Source organism: Aspergillus saccharolyticus, assembly GCF_003184585.1.
Source record: "Aspergillus saccharolyticus JOP 1030-1 unplaced genomic scaffold BP01scaffold_19, whole genome shotgun sequence".
NCBI lineage: Eukaryota > Fungi > Ascomycota > Eurotiomycetes > Eurotiales > Aspergillaceae > Aspergillus > Aspergillus saccharolyticus.
The window spans coordinates 61,375-84,082 of NW_020290629.1; the positions used below are offsets into that span (position 1 = coordinate 61,375).

The 22,708-nt window shown below is 52.8% G+C and overlaps 7 protein-coding genes and 1 non-coding gene across 8 annotated transcripts; 4 read left to right on the forward strand and 4 right to left on the reverse strand.

Moving 5' to 3' along the window:
- Positions 1-2,663: 2,663 nt before the first annotated feature.
- Positions 2,664-5,957, reverse strand: BP01DRAFT_357503 (protein arginine N-methyltransferase). Its single transcript, XM_025575210.1, has 5 exons — positions 5,871-5,957; positions 5,488-5,773; positions 4,806-5,430; positions 3,288-4,738; positions 2,664-3,173 (listed from the first exon to the last, which is right to left on the reverse strand). The coding sequence occupies exons 2-5, from the start codon at positions 5,602-5,604 to the stop codon at positions 2,877-2,879; spliced, it is 2,490 nt and encodes an 829-aa protein (XP_025430502.1). The 5' UTR covers positions 5,605-5,773; positions 5,871-5,957; the 3' UTR covers positions 2,664-2,876.
- A 171-nt stretch (positions 5,958-6,128) lies between these two features.
- Positions 6,129-8,754, forward strand: BP01DRAFT_416453 (DEAH-box ATP-dependent RNA helicase PRP43). The gene is made up of 3 exons (XM_025579200.1): positions 6,129-6,492; positions 6,565-8,431; positions 8,497-8,754. The coding sequence occupies exons 1-3, from the start codon at positions 6,203-6,205 to the stop codon at positions 8,617-8,619; spliced, it is 2,280 nt and encodes a 759-aa protein (XP_025430503.1). The 5' UTR covers positions 6,129-6,202; the 3' UTR covers positions 8,620-8,754.
- A 628-nt stretch (positions 8,755-9,382) lies between these two features.
- BP01DRAFT_t185 lies at positions 9,383-9,474 on the forward strand. Its single transcript has one exon. It is a non-coding gene; the product is annotated as a tRNA-Arg (tRNA).
- A 472-nt stretch (positions 9,475-9,946) lies between these two features.
- BP01DRAFT_67781 (uncharacterized protein) lies at positions 9,947-12,637 on the reverse strand. The gene has a single exon (XM_025580017.1). The coding sequence runs from the start codon at positions 12,472-12,474 to the stop codon at positions 10,135-10,137; it is 2,340 nt and encodes a 779-aa protein (XP_025430504.1). The 5' UTR covers positions 12,475-12,637; the 3' UTR covers positions 9,947-10,134.
- A 308-nt stretch (positions 12,638-12,945) lies between these two features.
- On the forward strand, positions 12,946-13,613 carry BP01DRAFT_298358 (nucleobindin SSP120; the record flags this gene model as incomplete). The annotated part of the gene is made up of 2 exons (XM_025571911.1): positions 12,946-13,063; positions 13,129-13,613. The coding sequence occupies 2 exons, from the start codon at positions 12,946-12,948 to the stop codon at positions 13,611-13,613; spliced, it is 603 nt and encodes a 200-aa protein (XP_025430505.1).
- Positions 13,614-13,690: 77 nt separating this feature from the next.
- Positions 13,691-15,444, reverse strand: BP01DRAFT_342234 (tRNA(Phe) (4-demethylwyosine(37)-C(7)) aminocarboxypropyltransferase). Its single transcript, XM_025573479.1, has 2 exons — positions 15,253-15,444; positions 13,691-15,198 (listed from the first exon to the last, which is right to left on the reverse strand). Exon 2 carries the CDS (start codon positions 15,145-15,147, stop codon positions 13,714-13,716), a length of 1,434 nt encoding a protein of 477 aa, XP_025430506.1. The 5' UTR covers positions 15,148-15,198; positions 15,253-15,444; the 3' UTR covers positions 13,691-13,713.
- A 209-nt stretch (positions 15,445-15,653) lies between these two features.
- Positions 15,654-18,579, forward strand: BP01DRAFT_424019 (mismatch repair ATPase MLH1). The gene is made up of 4 exons (XM_025579665.1): positions 15,654-15,938; positions 15,987-16,166; positions 16,216-16,482; positions 16,530-18,579. Exons 1-4 carry the CDS (start codon positions 15,834-15,836, stop codon positions 18,348-18,350), a joined length of 2,373 nt encoding a protein of 790 aa, XP_025430507.1. The 5' UTR covers positions 15,654-15,833; the 3' UTR covers positions 18,351-18,579.
- Positions 18,580-19,342: 763 nt separating this feature from the next.
- pps1 (tyrosine/serine/threonine protein phosphatase PPS1) lies at positions 19,343-21,635 on the reverse strand (the record flags this gene model as incomplete). The annotated part of the gene is made up of 6 exons (XM_025576837.1): positions 19,343-19,466; positions 19,523-19,579; positions 19,628-19,748; positions 19,800-20,696; positions 20,745-20,831; positions 20,882-21,635. The coding sequence occupies 6 exons, from the start codon at positions 21,633-21,635 to the stop codon at positions 19,343-19,345; spliced, it is 2,040 nt and encodes a 679-aa protein (XP_025430508.1).
- Between the last annotated feature and the right edge of the window lie 1,073 nt (positions 21,636-22,708).

The window sequence follows — 22,708 nt, forward strand, 5'->3', positions numbered from 1 at the left end:
GAGGGGGAGTGTAGTGGTAGTGGATGGTGATGGTGCAGGTGTTTGCAAGAAGAGTCAAAAGAGCTGCTGTGCTTATCTTTCTTTCCACTATTCTTTTTTTTTTTTTTTATGTTTGAGTTTTTTTTTTTTTTTTTTTCTTTATGTTATTTTTTTGCCTCCAAGGCGTGGAGTGGATTGCCTGGAGACTTTCAGTGGAGGAGGATAAGAAAAGGTGGTCCGTGTGACTGGCTTTCCCTTTTGGGATTAACTACTTTTTTCCCTGCCTCGGACCTCCGATGCTCGTTTCCTGCAACCATGAGACACACCTCACCTTCATTCCATTCGACTTCCTTCGGTGCTCTAATTCCAGGGCTTCCATGCATTATTCACACCTCTATTATTGTCCTTACTTGACTCTAGCAGGAAACTAGAACTACTCCGGAGTAGATATTCCTCCAGTACTTCCGCCAATCCCGCCCCTCCGGCCGACTGTCGGAGCTCCCCCTCGTTTCGGCTGCCGCCCTTCGGAACCTTGAAAGGCGGCTTAACCCCGAACATGCTTGCCTATCGATACCGCTATCGTCCTTCAAACTTGGCACTTATCATCACTCATCAGCGACGATTGATCGTTGTCAGAGAAGAACCATGCCGATGACACAATTGCAAGACCCGGCCCCCATTTCCTTGTCAGACTGTCACAGAAACCGAGACACGACTCAGCCTGCAGCAGGAGATCATATTGACTGGCTCATTCCTCCCGCCCCCGGAGCAATTTGGTAGCCGCGGGGAATCGATGCCGTACCCCCCCCGTCCTGCGTCTGGACGATAAGATGAGCCCGGGAGAAAAAGAAATGATGGGACAGATCGCGACAGCGGATACTTACACAGTAGAATAAGCAAGCAAACCAACACATCGGCCCTTGGAACCGATTGCCAACTCGAGTCAAACTAGCAATCGTCACAGTCGTGGTCCAGACCCTCCCCCCTTCCATGAAACCAGGTCGATAGAAACTAAACCGACTAACTTAGTAACTGTATTTACCCATCGGTTTCCCCTCCGGATCTGTCTCAGCCAGCGTCTGCAATTTGACTGCAGGGCAGCAGAGATGACGACGATAAGGCAATGCAGCAGCAAGTGGTGTGAAAGGGGGGGTTGCTGCAGACGCTTCAAACAGTACAATCTGCAAGCACAGTGCAGGGCACAACCACCGTAAAATCAGAATAGTTACATCTACGGTATTGATCTAATCGGAACCACGCGCTCCGTCCAAGACATGAAGCCAACCACGGCAGTCCACGGCAACACGTTCTTCACTCTGCCTTCAGCGTTGGTAGAACATTACATTGGAAACCCAAACAAAAAAAAACAGCATTCGTAGATCCGACGTGACATAATCGCGGACATGCTTTTTAGGCTGTTTCTCCTTGACACCACCCCCCAAAGTCTCCCTTATTCGCACCCCCTCGCCAATAGTCCTTCATACCGACAACAACTAGTTCCTGTCTTGGCTACAGACTACGGTTCTCCGATCTGCAGGCGTTTCGCAGGACGGTTGTTCCACGGAGGGCGCGCCCAGTGTGACTGACGACTTTCGCCAACCGAATCCGGTGTTTGCTTTGCTAGGCTGCGTCGCGTTGCTTATGCTGACGATACCTTTGAGCCTTGGCTTTTGGCCGCCTTTTAGGCCTGCAGAAGTTTTTTGGTACGAAGGCTCTTGGCTTGGCTTGTGGTATGTATGTAAGTTACTCCGTATGTGATGCTCGATCGTCACCTACCGGTAACTTAGATATTAGATACTAGATACTAGATACATACTACTTATCCTCGAGCCTAAATCCCGGAGTAAATGGGCTACTAGCGCTGCAGCGAAGCCACCATCGCCGTGGATTCCGCGCAGGCGAGAGACCCAACGACGCCAAATCAGAACCACCACGCCCCTTTCCAGTTATCCTCATTAGTACTGCGTACATGGCCACGTAAAATTCCAGTAAACTGAAAGGAATAACTATAGAGCCAAGAACAACCAGCTCAAACAACCTGATAAGTCAACGAGCAGTACGGAGGCCGGGACCAAACCTCCTTCCAAGTTCAGCCCGGTTCGATCCAAATCACAGGGCAAGGCGTGTGTGTGTACCTACAGCTGAGCGGGCCACGTCCACCATCATCATCCATCTTCTCCCCTAATCTGCGGTCATCCATCCATCGCCAATCGCTCTCGCAGGCGGCGCAGCGGTCGCTTCTGTGTGGTCCGTGCCAATAACCTTTGACTTCGATTGGAAATCATGCAGTAAGTATCAAACTGAGGGGGGAAAACTCAAGGGGCGAACTGGCTGGGAATTGTTCCGTCCGTTTGGATTCCCGTCCAGTCGGCCGCTTTCGTTTCTAGAGCGGACGTTCATCCGCGGGTCTTACTGTCTGGACTCTTGAGTGTGTAGGTCAGTATGCGGGCCGCAAGTCCGAGGATAAGATTTAGGTGAGTACTCCGTACTACTCCGTAAAATCACAACCCAGTTAAAATGACTTTGTATATGATATGAGAGTATAGTGGTGCAGAATTAGACAGTATGGAGAACCTATACTTCAGCTCAGCGTCTACAAGCCAACAGGTGCACATGTATGAAGTAATATGAGTATGTACTTGTACTGTATATGGCTCCGGACATCTGCCGCCCTACACCTCAACCCAAGTCTGACTACCTACGTATATCTTTTTATGTTCCCACCAGACATCACACGTAGCACGCCTCCTAGAATATCCAAACTGTGGTTGGTATCTTCCACTCCCATCTCCCCGAACCCGCCCCCCACCCGACTGATCTCAGCCCTGGCGTTATCTGCTACGTCATGTCCGTCCTACCGCACCGACTGTCTGTCCACCCAGAGATCTCAATGCAACTCACATGAGGCATCCGTCCTTGATACTCGAGTGTAGATCGCTGGTGCCAACTCGCACGCGCCGAACCTCACGTGATCTCGCTGCCGCCTGCGCGCCCCGATCGGGGCTGCCCACGGCGGAGGAGCCCGTGGTCCGAGCACCGCTCATGACCGGAGCCACCAGCTCGGCCGAGGAAGGCTCCGGGTTGCCTTCCAGTGCAAACACCTCCACCATCCACTCGTACCACACCTTGCGGTTGTCCGTTTGTCGGTACATCGTAACCACCACTTCTCCGTTATCGGGAACGTTCAAGGGTGTCTGTAATTTAGGCTATCAGTGGACCATACGCAGCAAGGGAAGGGGAAGTGTTGCTTTGTCAAGCTATCTCAGGGGGCGCGCGACTTGGACGGATGAAAAGTAGGTAGTACTAACCTTGAGAGGGAAATAGATGGGGAACCAGCTAATCATGTCTTGACTCTTGGCATCCATGGTCACGGGATTTGTCGACAACTCAATGTCGCGGTAGAGCACAGTCTCAAAGTATCCCGCCAGGCCGTGGCAGACGCCTCGGTTCTGGACAGGGAACGTTAGACGTGTGCGCCGTACGTTGTGGGCATTGGAGATGGTCGAGGAGGAAGGGGACTGCGGAGGGATGTTCAGGTTCGGGTGCTCGAAGGACCAGGTGGTTTGGACAAAGGGGACGGGCGTCTCGCCCGATCCACCGGGCAGGGTGGAAATCGAGTTGCGGGTGTTGTGGCTACCCGGTCCGGAGTTCATAAGTGCGGTGGCCGAGGGCTGGTTCGTGGACAGGAAGTCGATGGCATGAAGCATCACCACGTATGGCGTTTCGGGGGCGGCAGGGTTGGAGATGGATTGGTTTGTCACGTCGGCGTGCAGCTTAGGTGCCGCAATCGGGGTGAGATGGGCGGTGTATGAGGCCGGGATGGAGATGCCGTGAACTGGGGTGAGAAGGTGCGTGACGCCGTCGAGGCATTCAGGCGAAAGCTCATTGTCACCAAAGGAGCCCAGTAGCTCGGAGACGAGGATGTCGATGGTGGTAGGAACGAGTTCGGAGCCCGCGGTGCCGGATGTGAGTGCATGAGTAGCGGCGACCTGGGGCCCCTTCCAGCTTCGCATATCGGAGTGGACCAATGTGACTTTTCCACCCCAGTGGTTCTTGTTGTGACGCTGGAGAAGAACAAATGCGTTCGGATTCTTCTCCACTGCCCAGAGGTCGATTTCCACGCCTGTCTCGGCGCTGGCTCGAAGGGCACGGCCGACGAGTGGTCCCCGGCCGGCTCCCACGACAGCGACCACCACCTTGCCGTCTGGCCCGGACTTGGGCTTCTTCGACCAATCCGTCAGGGCCTTGGCAATGGCCCTCTCATACCAATCGTACTTGATTGGGTCTTTCTCAAAGACCTCGTAGGTGATACTCTCCAAGTTGACGGTCAGCGGCTGCAGAGGGGCTTGCAGATAATCTTGATAGCCTACTCCGAACCGTTCCATAGCGCTGCGGGAAGGCTGGCGGGACTGGAGATTGCGAACATAAGATAGATGGGGAGTGGGATCGTGGTGCTTTTTGTGCGAAACTGCAGCTTGCGCGAGGCTGGGATACTCAGAGCCTGAGCCTGGCGTGTCATTCTCAAAAGACTCGTCCATCTCTACACCGGGGATGGGGCCAACATCGCAGAGGAGTATCCAGGGGGCGGTTCGGAGGCGCATGAAGCGAGCAATCAAAGCTTGGTGCGCCTTGGACAACACTGGATAACCCTTTTGGTTCTTGATGAAAGTATTACCATTAATCGTAAGCATGTGGGTCGGCTCGGAGTACCAGCGAGACTGCACAGACATAGGGGGAAGTTGCTTGGGGAGGGAGAGTGCTAGTAAAGTGATCAGTAAAAGACAAACTCAGAGTCAGACTAATGGAGTTGCAGCGACGCGCCATACCTACAACAAGCCTGGTGTGGTATCTACAAACTCTTCTGATGATGTCCCAGGCATCCCAGGTGCCGAACGGGTCGACCCTTGACACAGGAGCCACCGCATCCCTGACAAACTCTCTGCGCGCAAGGCTGGCCAAATCAGTGATCTTGTCTCCCTGAAGATCTGGGCTGTCAACCATTTGCGTCCAGACGTGGAATTGAATATAAGGTGCGACATTGATGGCATCTTGCATAGCCCGCGCATAGTAGATTATTTGCTCGGAATGGGCATCGTTGTGGTGAAGTTTCGGCCCCGGAACCAGCAGATATCCAATGCCACAGAAGGCCGCATAATTCACTTCCAGCATGAAGACCTGGCGAGAAATGTCCGCGATAAGGGGATCCGGGGAGCACAGGTCAATCCACGAGCTGGTTACGCCGACCAGCTGGGTCATTGCCTCGTTCGGGGTCAAATGCGTGTCAGCGGGCCCCAACTCAGGAATCACAAGCGGCCGTGTGTTATCGGTGGTCATCATCGTTTCATTGGAGCCTGACGCCGAGGGTTGTAAGCTCCCTTGATATGTCGATAGAAGGGCGAGCACTCGGGATTGGAAGTGGGAGGTGGTTACCGGTGCAGTCAGCATGTCATACTGCCGGTGGGAAGTGGATTAGCCAATGCTTGCAACGAAATGTTGTAGTCCTCGTACATTACTCTCATGTGCCGCCTGCACCAACTCATTTGTGATGGCGACCTTCCGGTCCGCCTCATGCTGCCCGATGCAGAAGGTGATGTTGACATTGTCGGTGTTGGTAAAGGAATCCATTCTAGCGGGGGAGGAGGTATGAAGGGCTATAAAGATGCGAGGAAGAACAGGAGGCCAGCCGCGTGAAAGCGACTGAATTCGAGTCGTCGGGATCGATGTGTTGGGTGATGGTCTATCTATATATTGTCGAGAACGGCTTGTTGATCCGATAGAAAGATTGTGGTCCCACCTAATCGTCGATCAATTGAGTTTCAGTACAAAATGAATCCGTAGGCCAATTGCTGGAGCAAAAGACACGGGAGGAATAGAAGGATGTCTATACTGACGAGATGCGATCACCCAAGAGTTCTGCGGAGGAGAAAAGCCACCCTGTGGTCACCCAAGATGTGTGCCTGAGTGGATGGAGCTGGCTGTCAACGGTGGTTCTGGGTGTTATTTTCCCCCTGCCTGTCCGAACCGCCGTGGGGTAAATCGCGGCAGAATACCTGGGCGGTCAAAAAGATAAAAAGTATCTGTGGCGAGGCCCGGTCGACCTGCCTATCCGGGCCGCCTTTTTTTCTGAAAACTCGCCTCCAGCAACAGTTCGGTGACGGACGAACCTCTCTCGCGACTCGTTGTCAACCCGCCGTTCTACCAAATCCCACTCTCTGTTGACGCCATGGTTGATCGTCGCTCGGACTCTGAGAACGGTTTGCGTGCTAAGCGTCAAAAAATGGACAAAGCTGAGACAGATCCCAAGGACAACCCGTACCTGGCTCACATGTATCCCGACAATGGCGATGCGAACCTTCATCCGGCCTTTGGCAAGATGAAGCGCCATCAGACGACGGCTGCTCTGGCTAAGAAGGTCGAAGATGGCGAGATCAACCCTTTCAACAACCAGCCCTTCTCCAGCAAATACGTCTCCATCCTGAAGACTCGTCGCGATCTCCCCGTCCATGCCCAGAGGTAAGTTCTCGCTGCACGTTTTATTCTCTGCCAGTGCTGCATTTCAGTGTCAAGTTTTCTGATTACCCGCAGAGATGAATTCTTAGAGCTCTACCAGAAGTCGCAGATCCTCGTCTTCGTCGGTGAGACGGGTTCCGGAAAGACGACACAGATCCCTCAGTTCGTGCTGTTCGATGATATGCCGCAAACCCAGCGCAAGATGGTCGCTTGTACCCAACCTCGTCGTGTCGCTGCCATGTCCGTTGCCCAGCGTGTGGCTGCCGAGTTGGATGTCAAGCTCGGAGAGGAAGTCGGTTACAGCATTCGTTTCGAAGATATGACTAGTTCCAAGACCGTGCTCAAGTATATGACGGATGGTATGCTGCTGAGAGAAGCCATGCACGACCACGACCTTAACCGCTACAGCACCATCATTCTGGACGAGGCTCACGAAAGAACCATGGCTACCGATGTCCTTATGGGTCTTCTGAAGGAGGTTGTGGTGCGCCGACCTGACCTGAAGATCATTATCATGTCTGCCACTTTGGATGCGCAGAAGTTCCAGCGTTACTTCAACGATGCCCCCCTCCTTGCAGTGCCTGGTCGTACCCACCCTGTCGAGATCTTCTATACCCCTGAGCCCGAGCAGGATTATGTCGAAGCCGCCATTCGGACTGTGCTCCAGATTCACGCTACCGAAGACGAGGGAGATATTCTGCTGTTCTTGACTGGTGAAGAAGAAATTGAAGACGCTTCTCGGAAGATCTCCCTTGAGGCGGACGAGATGATGCGCGAGGCAGATGCTGGACCGATCAAGGTCTACCCGCTGTATGGTAGTCTTCCTCCTCACATGCAACAGCGCATCTTCGAGCCAGCACCGCCTCCTCGTCGTCCGGGTGGTCGTCCCGGTAGAAAGGTCATTGTGTCCACCAACATTGCCGAAACGTCTCTTACCATTGATGGTATCGTCTACGTCGTCGACCCTGGTTTCTCGAAACAGAAGATCTATAATCCACGTATCCGTGTCGAGTCTCTGTTGGTTTCTCCGATCTCCAAGGCTTCCGCCCAACAGAGAGCTGGTCGTGCTGGTCGTACGCGCCCCGGAAAGTGTTTCCGTCTCTACACCGAAGGCGCCTTCAAGAAGGAACTGATCGACCAAACATATCCCGAAATTCTCCGTTCCAACCTTTCCTCGACAGTGCTGGAGTTGAAGAAGCTTGGCATCGACGATCTGGTCCACTTCGATTTGATGGATCCTCCTGCTCCCGAGACCTTGATGAGAGCCTTGGAGGAACTCAACTACCTCGCCTGTCTGGATGACGATGGAAATTTGACACAGCTGGGTCGTCTCGCCTCCGAATTCCCTCTCGACCCAGCCCTTGCCGTCATGCTCATCAGCTCCCCCGAATTCTACTGCTCGAACGAGATTCTTTCCATTACCGCCCTTCTTTCAGTTCCCCAGGTGTTTGTCCGCCCGGCCTCTCAAAGGAAGCGCGCAGACGAAATGAAAGACCTATTTGCCCACCCTGACGGTGACCATTTGACCCTCCTCAATGTCTACCACGCCTTCAAGAGCCCCGAAGCTCAGGCGGACCTCAAGCAGTGGTGCCACGACCACTTCCTTTCTCTTCGTTCGCTCCAGTCGGCCGATAACGTTCGTATGCAACTTCTGCGCATCATGGAACGCGAGGAGCTCGAGATGATCTCGACCCCCTTCGAGGACAAGAAGTACTATGAGAACATCCGCCGCGCGCTGTGCGCCGGTTTCTTTATGCAAGTCGCCAAGAAGGAGAGCCAGGGCAAGAGCATGTACATGACCATCAAAGACCATCAGAACGTTCTGCTCCACCCGTCCACAGTGCTCGGTCACGAGGCCGAATGGGTCTTGTACAATGAGTTCGTTCTCACCACCAAGAACTACATCCGTACCGTGACGGCTGTCAAGCCCGAATGGCTTATTGTAAGCTTTCCTGTCTGAATCGTGACCTCACGTCGAACTCATGCTAACCGCCTTGTGCCAATCAGGACATTGCGCCGAACTACTACGACATCTCCACCTTCCCCAAGGGCGACATCCGTTCCTCACTGCTCCGCGCCGCTGAGCGACTCTCGCGTCGCGAGAAGATCCGTGCGGAGAAGAGACGTTAGACCAGGAGGAAGCTTCTTTGCTGATATTTTCTTTTTCTCTTTCTCTGTCACGAAATATAATAGACTATTTTTCCCTTGTGTTCTGAAACAGAAATATGATATCAATATTCCACGGCCGGCTTGCATTATGCCAAGGGACAAGACCATATACCCATTTCTTACAGAAACCACTTACTCAGTAAATAGACTATCTAATTGAGTAAAATACATGCCTCACTACATAGATACACCTATCCGTCTGATCCGACAGCTATCGCAGTCCACGACAAGAAAGCTATACACCCTTTTTCAAGATCCACAGCGGCACCTCCCAAGATTCCGCGCCTAGTGTTTCTCCATCACGCGCGTGAAACCTAGTAGCCAGTACATCAAGACCAAGTGATAGCCACCAGAACCTCAGAAAAGTCGAGTTGACATGGGCATCGTAAACGAAAGATCGTAGACGATGCATTTCCCTCCCCCTCCAAAAGAACATAAAACCACACTATGTATGTACTCCGCACTGTACATCCTAAGGCACCAACGCATGGAGATTCGCGCGGCAGCCTTAGGCCCACAACACAATCCTCTGCCACGAGCCCTCCCCAGATTGTCCTTCAACTTCACAGCCTAAGACATCCAGCCTAAGACCCCCAGCCCAAGGCACCCAGCCTAAGTCATCCAGCCTAAGGCCCCCAGCTACAGGTCGATACCTGAATCCACAGCCTCAGGCAGAAAAAAAGCGGGTCTATCACCAAGTTCCCACTACACACCACCAACAATCGCCGCGGTGGTGTAGTGGTATTAACATTGCAGAGCCCCCGACTTCGAGAGCGGGTGGAGTGCAGATTCTGGGTTCGAGTCCCAGTCGCGGCATTTCTTTTTGCGGACTTTTGCGTTGAGGGAAGGGGGAGGGCGTCATGAAGATGTCAGAGGGTGTTAAGGTGTAGGTCACCACGGAGGTCGTTCCCCGAGGGAGGGAGCGGAGGGGGGTTGAGGCAACCACCAAGACCAGACAAGGCACGTGGTGTGGTGGATGGAATGTGGTGCTTTCCCTGGGTAAAGACGGACATTGACAATCAAGTGCGAGAGTATTATTATGAGGAACTGGACGGTATTGAGAATCTGGTATCTGAATTGTATGTCCAATGCAGTGGACATCTTTTCTGTATAACATGGAGTATGAGTATAATGTACAGATGCTATAGCGGACAGGGTTCGTTCTGTTTACCACTTCGATAGAAGTAAAAGAAAATAAAAAATAAATTGGTGACCAATACGGAGGATCACTCGAATCGTCTCCTGTTTGGGAGGAGGACCCCTTAAGTAGACATTTTGTATATGTACAGTCTGCGCAGCAGGAGTGAAGTGTACTGCTGTCCTTTTCCCCCGTGAAACCTGTCTCCATCCCTTGGGGTGTTGATGGCGGCAAGGCCATCTCCTGGAGTACGAAGCGTGGACTCGACAGTCGTCAGGACAATACTGAGGATTGAGATATCGTCCTAAGGTTGTAATGACCGCAGCAAAGCGGTGCGTTCACGCCTTGGAAGAAGGCATCATTCCAAACGACATGGTCCATTTCTTCCTGGCAGCTAGACCTTGGCCTCCCCGCGTTGGGCTAGGTGTAGGTGAGACTAGATCATGTGCCAAGGGTGCTGTCAAGTCGGGACGAGATGCAGGGACATGGTGCGAGACATGGGGCGGCGGTGTAGTTGGAGTGGTGGTAGGGCGAGTAAGAGGGGTCGAAGTAGTGGTGGTGGCGGATTGAGTAGAGGACGGGAGGTTGGATGTTTGAGGGAGACTATTGGAAACGGTGACAGTCCGGTGCAGATCGAAGACCATGCGCTTGAGCTGCGCAATTTCAGCCTGTAGCGTGGCGATTTCGCTCTTCTGTGCGTTAACCACGGCGGCGTTCTGCTGCTGTATCTCTTGGGCTTGCTGACTGATCTCTTTCAAGAGTGTGGTGCGGTCGTCCTGGGCGAGATCGCCGGTACCGCCTTCTTCGGTAGCTTTGTGCATGGCCACAGGTCCAGCGAGAACAGCAGATAGGACGTCTTGGGCGTATTTCTTCATCATATCTTGCCATTGAGCAGTGGAGGCTCGTTCGGTTGTCAGATTTTCCAGGTGCTCGCTAACAGCTTGCACAAAAGAGTAGCATTTCTCCCACATTGTTCGTCGCGAGGCCTGAGCGGCTTCTGGACCGGCGGCAGCCAGGGCAGCCTTCCAGCGATCATATTTGACATCGCGCTTGAAGCTCAGATCCAGTTGCTTTTCCGCGCACTTCCAATGGAAGCCGCTCTTTACAAACGCTTCAATAATTTTGTTGGACAACTCCGGTTGCCCGCATTCGTCACAGAGATAAACCATCTTAACGATTAGGCGCTCAACGCGGGTCGGCCTGTGCTCCGTTGTCGATCCGATAAAAGCGACGGTTCTTTGCAAGGCTTGAATTCCCCTTGGCCAGTCAAACCGGATAGCATAAAAACCGAGGTAAGAGCTCAAAGTCGCGTAGTCATCCATATACCCCGATGCTCGTGAGACTTGCAGGTAGGCATCTGCACGGTCTGGCTGATTGAATCGTAAGCAAGACCGAATAAGCGTGCCGTAGATGACGGCATTCGCACTGTCCACGGGCGGAACTTGGATTTCAATCCCATTGACCACGACACTCTTGTAGAGGCCTAAATTACCCATATCCAGCGGGTATCCTTCTCCGGACAGCTGGCGGAGGAACAAGTCGAACCCTTTCAGATTCTTGGACTTCCGGAAAAAGTTCAAGATTGAGATGATGAGGGAGGATGTAAGCGGAAATTTGTGGGGAATGATGGCGTGTAGAATCAATTCACATATGTCGTTTTCTCGGGTCTTGGTAAATGCTAGCAGCATATGCTTCAAGGCTAGACTTCTGTCCGGATTAGTGCATTTCGTGAGATTGTTGGCTAATCTGAGGAGAAGCTCCTGGAGAGACATCCTGTTTGACAGGTAAAGGTTCGTATCTCGGAAAATCTCTCCGTCAAGTTTGTGACGCTCCGTGACTTGTTCCTGAGCTGAGAGCGCGTTCATCTCCGCTTCCAAGTCGTCTATATTGGCACGCTTGGAAGCTTTGACATCCTTCATTCGATTGCGAAGCTTGTCCAAGTGTGATAGAAGTTCCGGCACGTTGGCCACAGGCATTGAATAATCAACAGCGTATTTCATCTGCAGACCCTGATAACTATGAGCGACTCCCCGTCGCACCAGTAGTCTTATAGCCAATTGTTTCAACGCCAATTTGCGAATGGCTTTTTGACGGACAAGGCTTTCTTTGAGCCATTGAGGAGTGTCAAAGTCTTCCAGATGCCACAGGTTGTCCTCCTCCGTGACTTCTAGCAACGGGTCTTCGCTGATTTTGTCGAGCTGCTCTATGCTGTTCTCGTCTATATATTGACTACTCTTGCTGAGAGCAGCTTTTCGGCTCGTATGATACGAGCGACTAGAGAGATTTGTCGTAGGCCATTGGTATCGATGCGACGTTGGTCTTGTCTGTGTCCCGGCGCGCAGTGTCGGAGAAGCCGCGTCACCTCCCTGACTGCGGCGGGCAAAGATGGCCTCTACCAAGCGTTCCTCCTCGTCAAGCAGCGCATTGACTTCTCCCTTCGCGGCTGCGATCTTCTCCTCCCACTCATTGCGGCGCTGACCTTTGGCCTGGGCGTCTGCTAAGGCGGCAGCGGCGAAGATACTCGTGTACAGGGCGGTGACCGAATTGCCCAAGCGAAGTCGTTTCTTGCTTGCCGTTGTAGCCCCTCGCGATGCTACGCCCTGGGAAACGGTGCTGAGGCAGGAGACGCATCGGCAGGTTGACTGCGCCGGGGTGACGCGGGACCAGAGACCTTTCATTCTCCGGTCATTTCTGCGCCCTGAGTTGCGGCCGAGAAGGTAGTTTCGATATGGGTTCAGGACCAATTGACCGAGCTATCGAACAAACAAATCCAATGGCACGCACCGGTAGGGCGTTGACTGAAGCGGTGAGATCGTAAGGGCGAAAGGGCCGATAATGAAGATTGGGAACTTTTGCATCCAACAGGAATTCCGTCGGCAAAAGTCGCACCACACCGCATGCAAACGAGGCAAACACCCGACTCGGGGGCCCCCCTTCCCTTCCCATTTCCCCGATGGTCAACGATACATACCGTTACGGCAATCAGTTTAGTTCATTCACTAGTTCACTCTTCACCTCCCAGCTGCTTTTAGTCGATAGACAGCGATCTGTCAGATTCGCAGGTACCTTTAGGGAATCTGTCTGGTTATAGCCGCAGTCCTATTCAGCTATCAGTCGACCAGCTGGTGCGATCATCGCTGAAATTGACCATGCTCGTCAGGCTAGCTGCTGCTCTCTTGGCCCTAAGCGGCACTCTGGTCAGCGCCCACGGGTCGCACTCGAATGACCAACCCCCTTCGTCCGACTGGGCAACACGGCATATGCAGGGTAAGGACCCTGTGGAAACCTTGAGGGCCAATGCAGTGTGATTGATTACCTGTTTGTGTTGCTAGAGGAACATCACATCGATGCCTTCGATCCCGCTTCCTTCTTCTCCCTCCACGACTACGATGCCTCGGGAGTCTGGACCCCTGAGGAGGTGCGCAAAACCTATGGCATGGACGACGAGTCGAATGCAGGCGTGTCGGAAGATAGCAAATTGCAAGGCATCCGCGAAGTTTTCAACATCTTCGATCCGACCAACACGGGCGTCATTAGTCGTGATAACTGGATGCGTCTCATCGCGGAGGGAGCTCGACTTCCCGATCTCGGACTCGGACCGGGCCATCACGGGGACATTGAGTACGAGTACGAGATTCACCACTTCGAAAGGTTCCACGGCGACGATGCAAAGGAGGAGGACCTCACCCACCCAGAGGATATCGAGCACTTCCGGAGACATGACGAGGAGGATCTCGCCATGGAGCGCCTCGAACAACTCGAGAGTATGCAGATTGTGGAGGCCAACATACCGCAGAAGTTCCTGAAACGGAGCTAGAGAGCTGTACTTCTAGAAATCCTTACGCTGTTGTCACTGTACTGTACATATGTTTCATGAGATGATGATGAGCGTCGGTTGCTTTCCTCGAAAGTGGGTGTTAAGCGGTTGAAGCCTTTGTCTCTTCGCTGGATGACAACCGTACGTCGAACACGCAATGCATCACCCCCGGCGCATAAGTCTTGACCTGCTCAACATGCCTACACTCAGCAGCAGCAGCAGCAGCAGCAGTGGTCGTCGATTGAGGCTTCACGCCCAACACTTTCTCTCGCAACTTCCCCAACTCCGCAGTGACATGATCCCTCTTCGCCTCAATCGCCTGCACATTCACATTCTCATGAACATGCACCCACCCACCCATCTCGCCGTCCACAATCCTGCAAGCATTCTCATACGCAAAGCAAGACGAAGGAAGGAGGCCCAAGTTAACATGCCTGACCCTATTCCACTCCCCTGGCCTCATGGACTCCCTGATTTCTCCCAAGATTTGCGCCGCAAACCGATTATCACCATGGAACACAACCACGCGATCCTCCTCCGTCAAGCGCTCCACCACTTCTCTCAACGAATGTCCTCCCAGTAATGACCCATCCTCTCCCACCCGGAACACCTTACATCCCCATCCATTCTCCATGCACCCCCTCCGCAATCCCTCGACCGACCACCCATTAATCTCAAACCCCCACACCCTCTTCACCCCGCGCTTCAGATACGAAAACACAAAATATCCGATCCCAGCATACATGTCCACCACACTGGTCCCAGAGACATATTCTCCGAGCTGCCGCTCATCCAACCCCTCAAACCCATTCCCGAGTATCCGCGCTTTCTCTGTAATATTGCCCCGTGAGAACATGGTGTATAACGGCGCCCAGATCTGCACGATTCCATGGTTCTGGACCGTCCGCACCCAGAAGGCCTGCTCCAAGTCTCTGGAGGTGGGACACGCCAGCGCCGCCTCGCCCTCAGCCTCGACCTTGGCCGGGCACGCAAATGACGGAGATGCAGGCGGCATCGGCCCGAAATCACCATATAGTGGGATCAGACCTCCCGGACTGCGGATTCGGTTTTCCGCTCCGGAGTTGGGATCTGTGAGCGCAATTGGCGCGTTCATGGCCACATGGGTGAGGCCGTAGCGGGAAAAGGATTGGAGAAGCGTGGCGAAGAGGGTCTGCCGCTGCGCCGCGGTGAGCTCTTGGTACAAGGAGTGCCAGGCGGGTGGGGTGGTGAGGGCGTTGACTGGGAGGAGTAGGAGGGGTTCGTAAATGGTGAAACGCTTGGGGAGGGAGGTGAGGGTGAGGTTATGTTTGGCTAGGGTATCTGGGGGCAGGTGCTGGGTGATGAAAGCCTGAATACTATGGTGGAGGGGGTTGAGGGTCTGTTTCTTGGGCTTTCTTTGCAGGCGAGGAGATGATATAACTGGGGTATCGGCTGGGTGGCTTGGGGTGGCCTCCTGCTCTGGAGCTTTGATGTTTGGTTGCATTATGCTCTCAATTCCACACGAAGGTAAGTAGTTTTCAATACATCGGTGCATGCATAATCTGGGTGGAAGCAGCCGCGCGGATATGTAATGCGCGTTGTCGATCTGAATTGTATATTAGCGAGGATCATTATTATATAGCGTGAGGTCACCACTTACCAGGAACAACCCAGAGCTCTATCTATCAATATCTATACTCTGGTTGACACGGCAGCTATCGTCGATGGATCGGTTGCATTTAATTCGACTGTTTCCCGGATTGGATGAAAATGTCAGGTCATGTGACCGCGCGTACTTCATGGCTGTAGTCATTGATAGAATTACACACACAATCTGGACTGTTTAACCAGGGATTTATATGATAGGAGAAGCCATAAACATACCTTTGTAGTGCTTAGTACCCAATAGCTCATGAGTGCCTTATATGCCAGGCAGCCAGCCCTGGCTCATGACATCAAGTGATGGCAACGCGACACAAAGGCGGCAGCGCGAGCGGCACGCGATTTGCCTGATTTTATGTCCCAGGCTCTCCACCGCTTTCTCCCGATTGCAGTTTGATACTCTTTTGCTACTGCCATCTTGAAGTAGACGTATTTCTTGTGCACTCACTACCCGGTTCCAGGTGATATCTAATGAGCACAGAAAAGCGTCTACTGTGTGTTGAGTAATCCGTGACGTTATTGCGGTACGTCGGCGTTCGGGCCCGCCGTCGGTAACATCCATAGAAAGCCACTACTACTATGGATCCTGATATGGATGTCGACTCGCCGGAGCCACGAGGAACTAAACGACCAGCGGATGCGGTTGAGCAAAGTGATGAACCCAAGAGGCCGAAAAGAATCAGGGTCAGTGCACTCAATCTAATCCTAGAACCGTCATACTCACAATCATAGGCTCTCGACCCTGATGTGGTCAACAAGATTGCCGCTGGAGAGATCATTGTTGCCCCCATGCACGCCCTGAAAGAGTTAATCGAGAACGCTGTAGACGCTGGATCAACCTCCATTGAGATTTTGGTCAAGGATGGTGGGCTAAAACTCCTCCAAATCACTGACAATGGCCATGGTATCGACGTGAGTTTTGTTCTGATTTCCCCGACTTTCACCTGCTGATCAGACAAAGCGAGATGATCTACCCATTCTCTGTGAGCGATTCACAACTTCCAAGTTGAAAGCGTTTGAGGACCTTTCCTCGATCGGAACCTACGGGTTCCGAGGCGAGGCTCTCGCGAGTATCAGCCACATCGCCCATCTAACCGTCACCACGAAGACGGCCGGATCTAGCTGTGCCTGGAAAGCGGTCTACAGTGACGGCAAGCTTGTTCCTGCTAAGCCTGGGCAAAGTGCTGCTCCAAGAGCCACTGCTGGACGTGGAGGCACTCAGATAACGGTAGGTAGCTGGCGCCATCCGGCGGACGCTGTGCTGACCCTACGTAGGTCGAGGATCTATTCTACAACGTGCCCACCAGACGACGAGCGTTTCGCTCTGCAAGCGAAGAATACGCCAAGATTCTAGATGTGGTCGGACGATACTCTGTACATTGCGCGGGAGTGGCCTTCTCGTGCCGTAAACACGGCGACTCGGGCGTCAGCATCTCCACCCCGGCTAACGCAAGCACCATCGACCGTATCCGGCAGATCCACGGCAGCGCTGTGGCCAACGAGCTCGTGGAGTTTGATGTTGAGGATGACAAGCTCGGTTTCCGCTCGTCTGGGCTGGTGACCAACGCCAACTACCACGTCAAGCGCACGGTCATCCTACTGTTTATCAACCACCGCGCTGTCGAGTCCACACCCTTGAAACGAGCCATCGAGCAGACATACTCAAACTTCCTCCCCAAAGGCGGCCATCCTTTTGTCTACATTGACTTGGAGATCGAACCTCAACGGGTCGACGTTAACGTCCACCCCACGAAACGGGAAGTCAATTTCTTGAACGAGGACGAGATCATCGAAAGCATCTGCAGCGATATCCGCTCAAGGCTGGCCCAAGTTGACTCCAGCCGGACTTTCCTCACCCAGACTCTTCTCCCTGGCGTGAGAACGATGGCCGACGCAGAAGGACTCGAGGACGAAGTCAGCAGCGCAGCCCCTAAAACCCCCAAGACCCCCGCGACAACCAAGAAACCATACGAACACAACCTGGTGCGCACCGACTCGAAAGTCCGCAAGATCACTTCCATGCTCTCCCCCGCCGTTGGCACAACCACGACAACCCCGACCTCCACAACCGAACCCCCCACTGGGTCAGGGACTGTCCTAGACGAGGGCCTCCACTACGAGACTACGGACCGCGAACCCCTACGCATCGCCCTGACCTCGATCAAGAACCTCCGCGCCGCCGTACGCAGCAATATGCACACGACCCTGACGGAAACCATCGCCTCGCTGACCTACGTCGGCCTCGTCGACGAACGCCGCCGCATCGCCGCCATCCAATCCGGCGTGAAGCTTTACCTAGTCGACTACGGGATGTTCTGCCACGAATTCTTCTACCAGATCGGCCTCACCGACTTTGGCAACTTCGGCCTCATCACCCTCGACCCCGCCCCTGCCCTTCTCGACCTCCTCCACATCGCTGCAGAAGCCGAAGCCGAAGCCGACACCAAGACGACCAACCCGACCGAAACCCAAGAAATCTACCAAAAAGCACCCCAAGTCATCGCGCAGACGCTCATTTCCCGCCGCGAAATGCTCAACGAGTACTTTGGGCTCAACATCGACGAAGACGGCACCCTGCACTCCATCCCGCTGCTACTGAAAGGCTACCTGCCGTCTCTCGGCAAACTGCCCCGGTTTTTGTTAAGGCTGGGCCCTTATGTCGACTGGACCAGCGAGGAGGAGTGTTTCCGGACGTTTCTGCGTGAGCTCGCTGCGTTCTATACTCCAGAGCCGTTGCCGCTCCCGCATCATCGGCCGACGGATATCTCTGCTGCTGCTGCTGCTGCTGCTGCTTCTACCAACACCCCCGCAAATGCGGGAATGGAGGAGGATCCGAACAATACCGAGAACGCGCCGCAAGCCCAACCACCCTCTCGACAACACGTACCCGACAACCAACCCCCTACCGATGAAAACATCGCCGACCCCGCAGCAGAGACACAGATCGCGCACCGCCGCGCCCAAATGGCCCGCATGCTCGAGCACGTAGTATTTCCGGCGATGCGGGGTCGGCTGGTGGCGACGACGAGGCTGTTGAGGGGGGTGATTGAGGTGGCAGATCTGAAAGGATTGTATCGGGTTTTTGAGCGGTGTTGATTGTTGCTTCTTAGGAGGTAGGTGGATTGGTGGTGGTGTTGAACGTGTTTCTGTTTCTTGCATTCCGTTCCTAGGTCGGGTTGTTTGATGTATATATGAGTCTTTCTGTGTTCTCTGTGGATTTATACCCACCCGGCTTGTTGGGATTTTTTCTTGATATGTACGTCATCATAGTTAGTGTGAATCTGGGGATGAGAGGTAGGATGGTTATATGAATGCTAGATCTGGGGGATGATCTGCCTTATTCGTGTTTAATGGTCTACTATCTTTCGAAAGGACTACTTGAGACCTTATTGAGTACCCCGATTGAATCTCAGAGAGAGGGTGGATGTTACAGCTCACATAGCCCTTGACTCACAGGTGGCTTGTCCATATCAGAACTGCATATTAAGGTCTATATCGTCATTGAATGGTACAGGCTACATTACTTTTTCCTACACTGTGAAGAAACACAGTGGAATAGGATCAGACATTTGGATGGATGAATTGGCGTCATGACCTCTAACCAACCCGAACTGTGTCAAGATAGAGCCATAGAAGCAATAGACGAGACATACCCTTGAACATCCAACCTAGCCCATCGACTAGTTCCTATTGGCGAGCATCTCACGCCACCATATGAACAAACCATTATCCTCATACATCACTAGCATGTATCCGGATGCATGTCGCAGATGAATTCTCCTCAATCAAATCATCTCTCAGAAAATACCGAATTTCCCCATTGACGCCCATCCACAGATATAAAATAAAGCATACAAAAGTGAGATCCCATTTAAATCGATCCAGTTCATGTCCTCGTAAGATTTCAGTATCAACAGTCGTCAAAAGTGTGCGCGTGTCTCCAGCTCCAAGGGATTGACCCCTGCAAGCTTCTGGTCGGACCCCGGCTGCATTGCAGCTCATGTGCATGATGCACAGCAGGGTCTGCCGCTACCTGCTGGTAATCCTTCTGCAGGAGAGGTATATGTATGGTACTGCCAAGTCACCCGCTACCGCGAATACGGCTTGTTCATGAGCGCAATCTCGCGGGCCACAGTCGGCCATTCTAGTTCTCTTCTGGGGGTCTTGTTGCGCTTTTGTACCTGCAACTCCTCCCATTTAAGAAGTTCATAACTGTTTACCACGTTAGCATTGCCATCCAGCCACAGGGGTATCCACAAAAGACTTACACGAAACGCAGATGAGGTTGAATAATGACATTGAGTCTCCTCGCACGCACGAAGCAACTGGCGTAGATGTTAGACAAGCACCCTCAAGCTCTCAATCATACTCACTATGCTCTAGGGAAAGACAAATTGAGAGATGACATGACTTCGGCTATGCAGATTGTAGCCGAGCGTGAAACTCCCACTCGACAGTGGACCAAAGTAGCCATTCCGTCGCGCTTGCCTTGACCTGAAGAGACGGTCAGTATTTAGCCCTCGATTGCTCATAGCACATGCTTACGGATAAACTCCAAGCACTTTTCAAACTCCTGAGTCAACGGGTCGATGCCATTATCCTGGACTTTGGTGATGTGCAACACATTCTTCGGGTCCATCTTCGTGGTCTCGGATGCGGTCCACGTAACCGACTCACCAATGCTGAGAACACGACGGATCCCGAGCTCCCAGAGCATCTCTGGGTTATTCGCATGAGAGAGGTTGCCCAGGTACATGTATGGCAAGATCCTACTCGGGAGGGAACCGTCGCAATATCTGAACCATTGCGGATCGGGTAGACTGGTGAGTTTGTGGGATTTGGTCGCCGGACTTCCCTGCAAAAGCCGACCTTGCACACTGCTTAAGAATGTGACATCCGATGGATATGCAAAGAAGTTCCGCTTCTTCTCACTGTGTAGTCGGAGCCAGGCGGTGGGGGCAGAGATGCCTTCAGCGAACATTAGGTACGCAAGTGCGAGGAGTGAGCTTTCAGTGTAACCGTCGGGACAATGAATGAGTATCTTGTGTGGCCTTCTACTAAGAGGTGGCATCGAGACGTCTCCATCTGCATCAACTGTATGCTCCGGCTCTTCCGGGTTTGCCAGATAATATAGCCAGCGAATTGTGTTGATCAAATCGTCCACCTCTCTAGTCTCAGCCGAAGGCACGAGGATCGATCCTGAGGAGGGGAATTCCAATTTCTGTGGTCCCTCTTCGAGTTGCTTGTTGAGATTTGCCAGAAAACGAGGCCCCGGAATGCTTGCGAGCTCGCTTGTTTCAATCAAGAGGTCAAAAGGCTCCGCAGATGGGCATCCATCTGGTCCCGATAACAATAGATAGTCAGATGTGGGTCCCAACCATACGTTCCTCGAGAACTCGGATGCACGGGACATCTCGCACATCTCGAACCGTTCCCATTGAACTGGTTGATATTAGCAGTGTTCTTGCCTCAAGATGAAGGGTCACTGACAGAAGTCCATCACCTGGTTTGTCAGCTGACCATTACTACCAATCGCGACAAGCTCGGGCGACTTCGCTTCAACTTCAGAAAAGGGAGCTGTTCGAAGGTTAGCTTGATGTCTGCGCACACGATCTGCTTTGACTCACAAGCAAGAATAAACGTGTTATACGCCGGTAAGGTTTGTTCCAAATCATTCTTCAATCTCCAATGGTACTGTGCTGTTGCCAGTCTTGCCGCTATATCCAAAACCTGCCTTTGACTGACACTGTCCTCTCCATAAACGATAATGTCAGATAATGGAGCCAATTTCGCGGTTTGTATCTGGAAGTTGCGCACTGAGAAGCCTTCTCGCGGGTCTACAGCTAGAAACTCTCTACCCGAAGGGGCCAGCAGTTCATCCGGAGACACTGCACCTTTGATGCGTGCCCGGCTCAAGTCACCGCCGACTTTTACAATGGTAATGCCTCGCCAGCACTTGGGAATTCGCCGGAGGGAGCGCCGGCGGTTCGTGAAGAAGCCGACCTGCAAATTATTGTCTGGGTGGAGTCCATGAAGCCATGGGAAGACTTGCGAGGGATCAGGCAATGGTTGAGAGGCCCAGTGATTCAGAGCCGCAGCCAGACTCGCGCGGTCTATCGAGTATATCGGAGGCGACTGCGACAATTGCAGGAATGCATCAGGCGGATGCAAGAGCGAGGGCGGCTGGAGGCCGGCGTTGGTGGTTCTTCCAGCGGAAGACGGGGTGTGAGCGGAAACCGGGGAAGGACCCGTTGGACAAACAGGCAGATGCTTGTTGGGGATAGGCGATGAGGTTCGGTTCAAGTTCAGCGCGGGGGTGATCCCGGACGGTGGGGGAGTGGAATGTCGCAGCGTGTGCTGCTGCACCACGACGGTCGCCATACTGGTAGATGCTCCAATGGTTGCGGTCGGGGAGAAGTATGAAACCCCAAGAAGAATTGTTACACCACAAGAAGTCAATCAGTGGTGCATCAGTATCTAGTGGTCTCAGGTTTCAGCCACTAATGGTGTGGTGATGTTGTCTGCGGAAGAGATCTCCTTTAGCAACGGATTCGCAATGGTTAACCATAACAAGTGTATTATGCTCGGCACAATAACAACTGACAGGTGCGGGGGAGAAGGTGACATACGCCAGACTTTATTAGTACGTTCAGTAAGGTTTAGAATGGTGATCTAATGGAACCAGACGGTATCAGTAAGGGGAACCAAGGACTGAAGGTGAGGCAGCAGTCGGAAAGATAGAAAGGCAGTGGAGGAAGCGGGTGAGCAGGCGATCGATTGAATGTGGGTGTAATCGAGGGGCGTTTAGATCAAGGAACTGAAGTGGGAAGTGGACACAGGGAGGGATACCCACCGACTAGCTGCCAACCCCACAAATGATAAGGAGGCTTGACCACGAGTAGTGCTGAGTAGCGGGCGGGAAAGGGTGGAGCAAAAATAGGAATGAAAGAATGGATGGGAGAGTGGAATGAGGAACAGAGGAGGAAGAGTAAGGAAGGGAGAAAGGATCGAGTAGAAAAGAAGAATTAGAAGAGACGGGGAGGCGAAATGCGAAGATAAACTGAAAAGAGCAATAGATAGACGCAGTAATAATTGATAATGGCCCAACAGTGAATCAGGCCGGATTATTCCTGCAGCTGTTTTGTTCTGGGGGTGTATTGAATTCCCCCCCGTGATTGCTAAGTTGTGAACTGCATAGATCAGATCGGGCTGTGGTGGTAGAAGAAAATAGACAGAAAAAAAAAAGACGAGTAGGAAAACAGGAGGTTAAGGGAGAAGTGAATGATTGTACAAGAAAGGGAGTGAATGAAAGATGATGGATTAGTGATGATGATGATGATGATGTTGTTGTTGTACAGAGTGGGGAGGGGTAAGAAAAGGGCACTAGTAATTAGGAGTTGGCACGGGCTGTGGGACTCTCTCCAGCTTCCCCTCCTCCCTTTCGACGCCCTATT

Excerpts from the sequence above, each read along its gene's own strand:
- BP01DRAFT_342234 (XM_025573479.1), bottom strand. The coding sequence starts at position 15,147 with ATGCACCGATGTATTGAAAACTACTTACCTTCGTGTGGAATTGAGAGC.
- BP01DRAFT_67781 (XM_025580017.1), bottom strand. The coding sequence starts at position 12,474 with ATGAAAGGTCTCTGGTCCCGCGTCACCCCGGCGCAGTCAACCTGCCGA.
- BP01DRAFT_357503 (XM_025575210.1), bottom strand. The coding sequence starts at position 5,604 with ATGGATTCCTTTACCAACACCGACAATGTCAACATCACCTTCTGCATC. Across the intron at positions 5,431-5,487 it reads AGGCGGCACATGAGAGTAAT|TATGACATGCTGACTGCACC; the intron begins GTACGAGGACTA and ends TCCCACCGGCAG. Across the intron at positions 4,739-4,805 it reads CCACACCAGGCTTGTTGTAG|CACTCTCCCTCCCCAAGCAA; the intron begins GTATGGCGCGTC and ends TCACTTTACTAG.
- BP01DRAFT_424019 (XM_025579665.1), top strand. The coding sequence starts at position 15,834 with ATGGATCCTGATATGGATGTCGACTCGCCGGAGCCACGAGGAACTAAA. Across the intron at positions 15,939-15,986 it reads AGAGGCCGAAAAGAATCAGG|GCTCTCGACCCTGATGTGGT; the intron begins GTCAGTGCACTC and ends TCACAATCATAG. Across the intron at positions 16,483-16,529 it reads GTGGAGGCACTCAGATAACG|GTCGAGGATCTATTCTACAA; the intron begins GTAGGTAGCTGG and ends GACCCTACGTAG.
- BP01DRAFT_416453 (XM_025579200.1), top strand. The coding sequence starts at position 6,203 with ATGGTTGATCGTCGCTCGGACTCTGAGAACGGTTTGCGTGCTAAGCGT. Across the intron at positions 6,493-6,564 it reads CTCCCCGTCCATGCCCAGAG|AGATGAATTCTTAGAGCTCT; the intron begins GTAAGTTCTCGC and ends GATTACCCGCAG. Across the intron at positions 8,432-8,496 it reads TCAAGCCCGAATGGCTTATT|GACATTGCGCCGAACTACTA; the intron begins GTAAGCTTTCCT and ends TGTGCCAATCAG.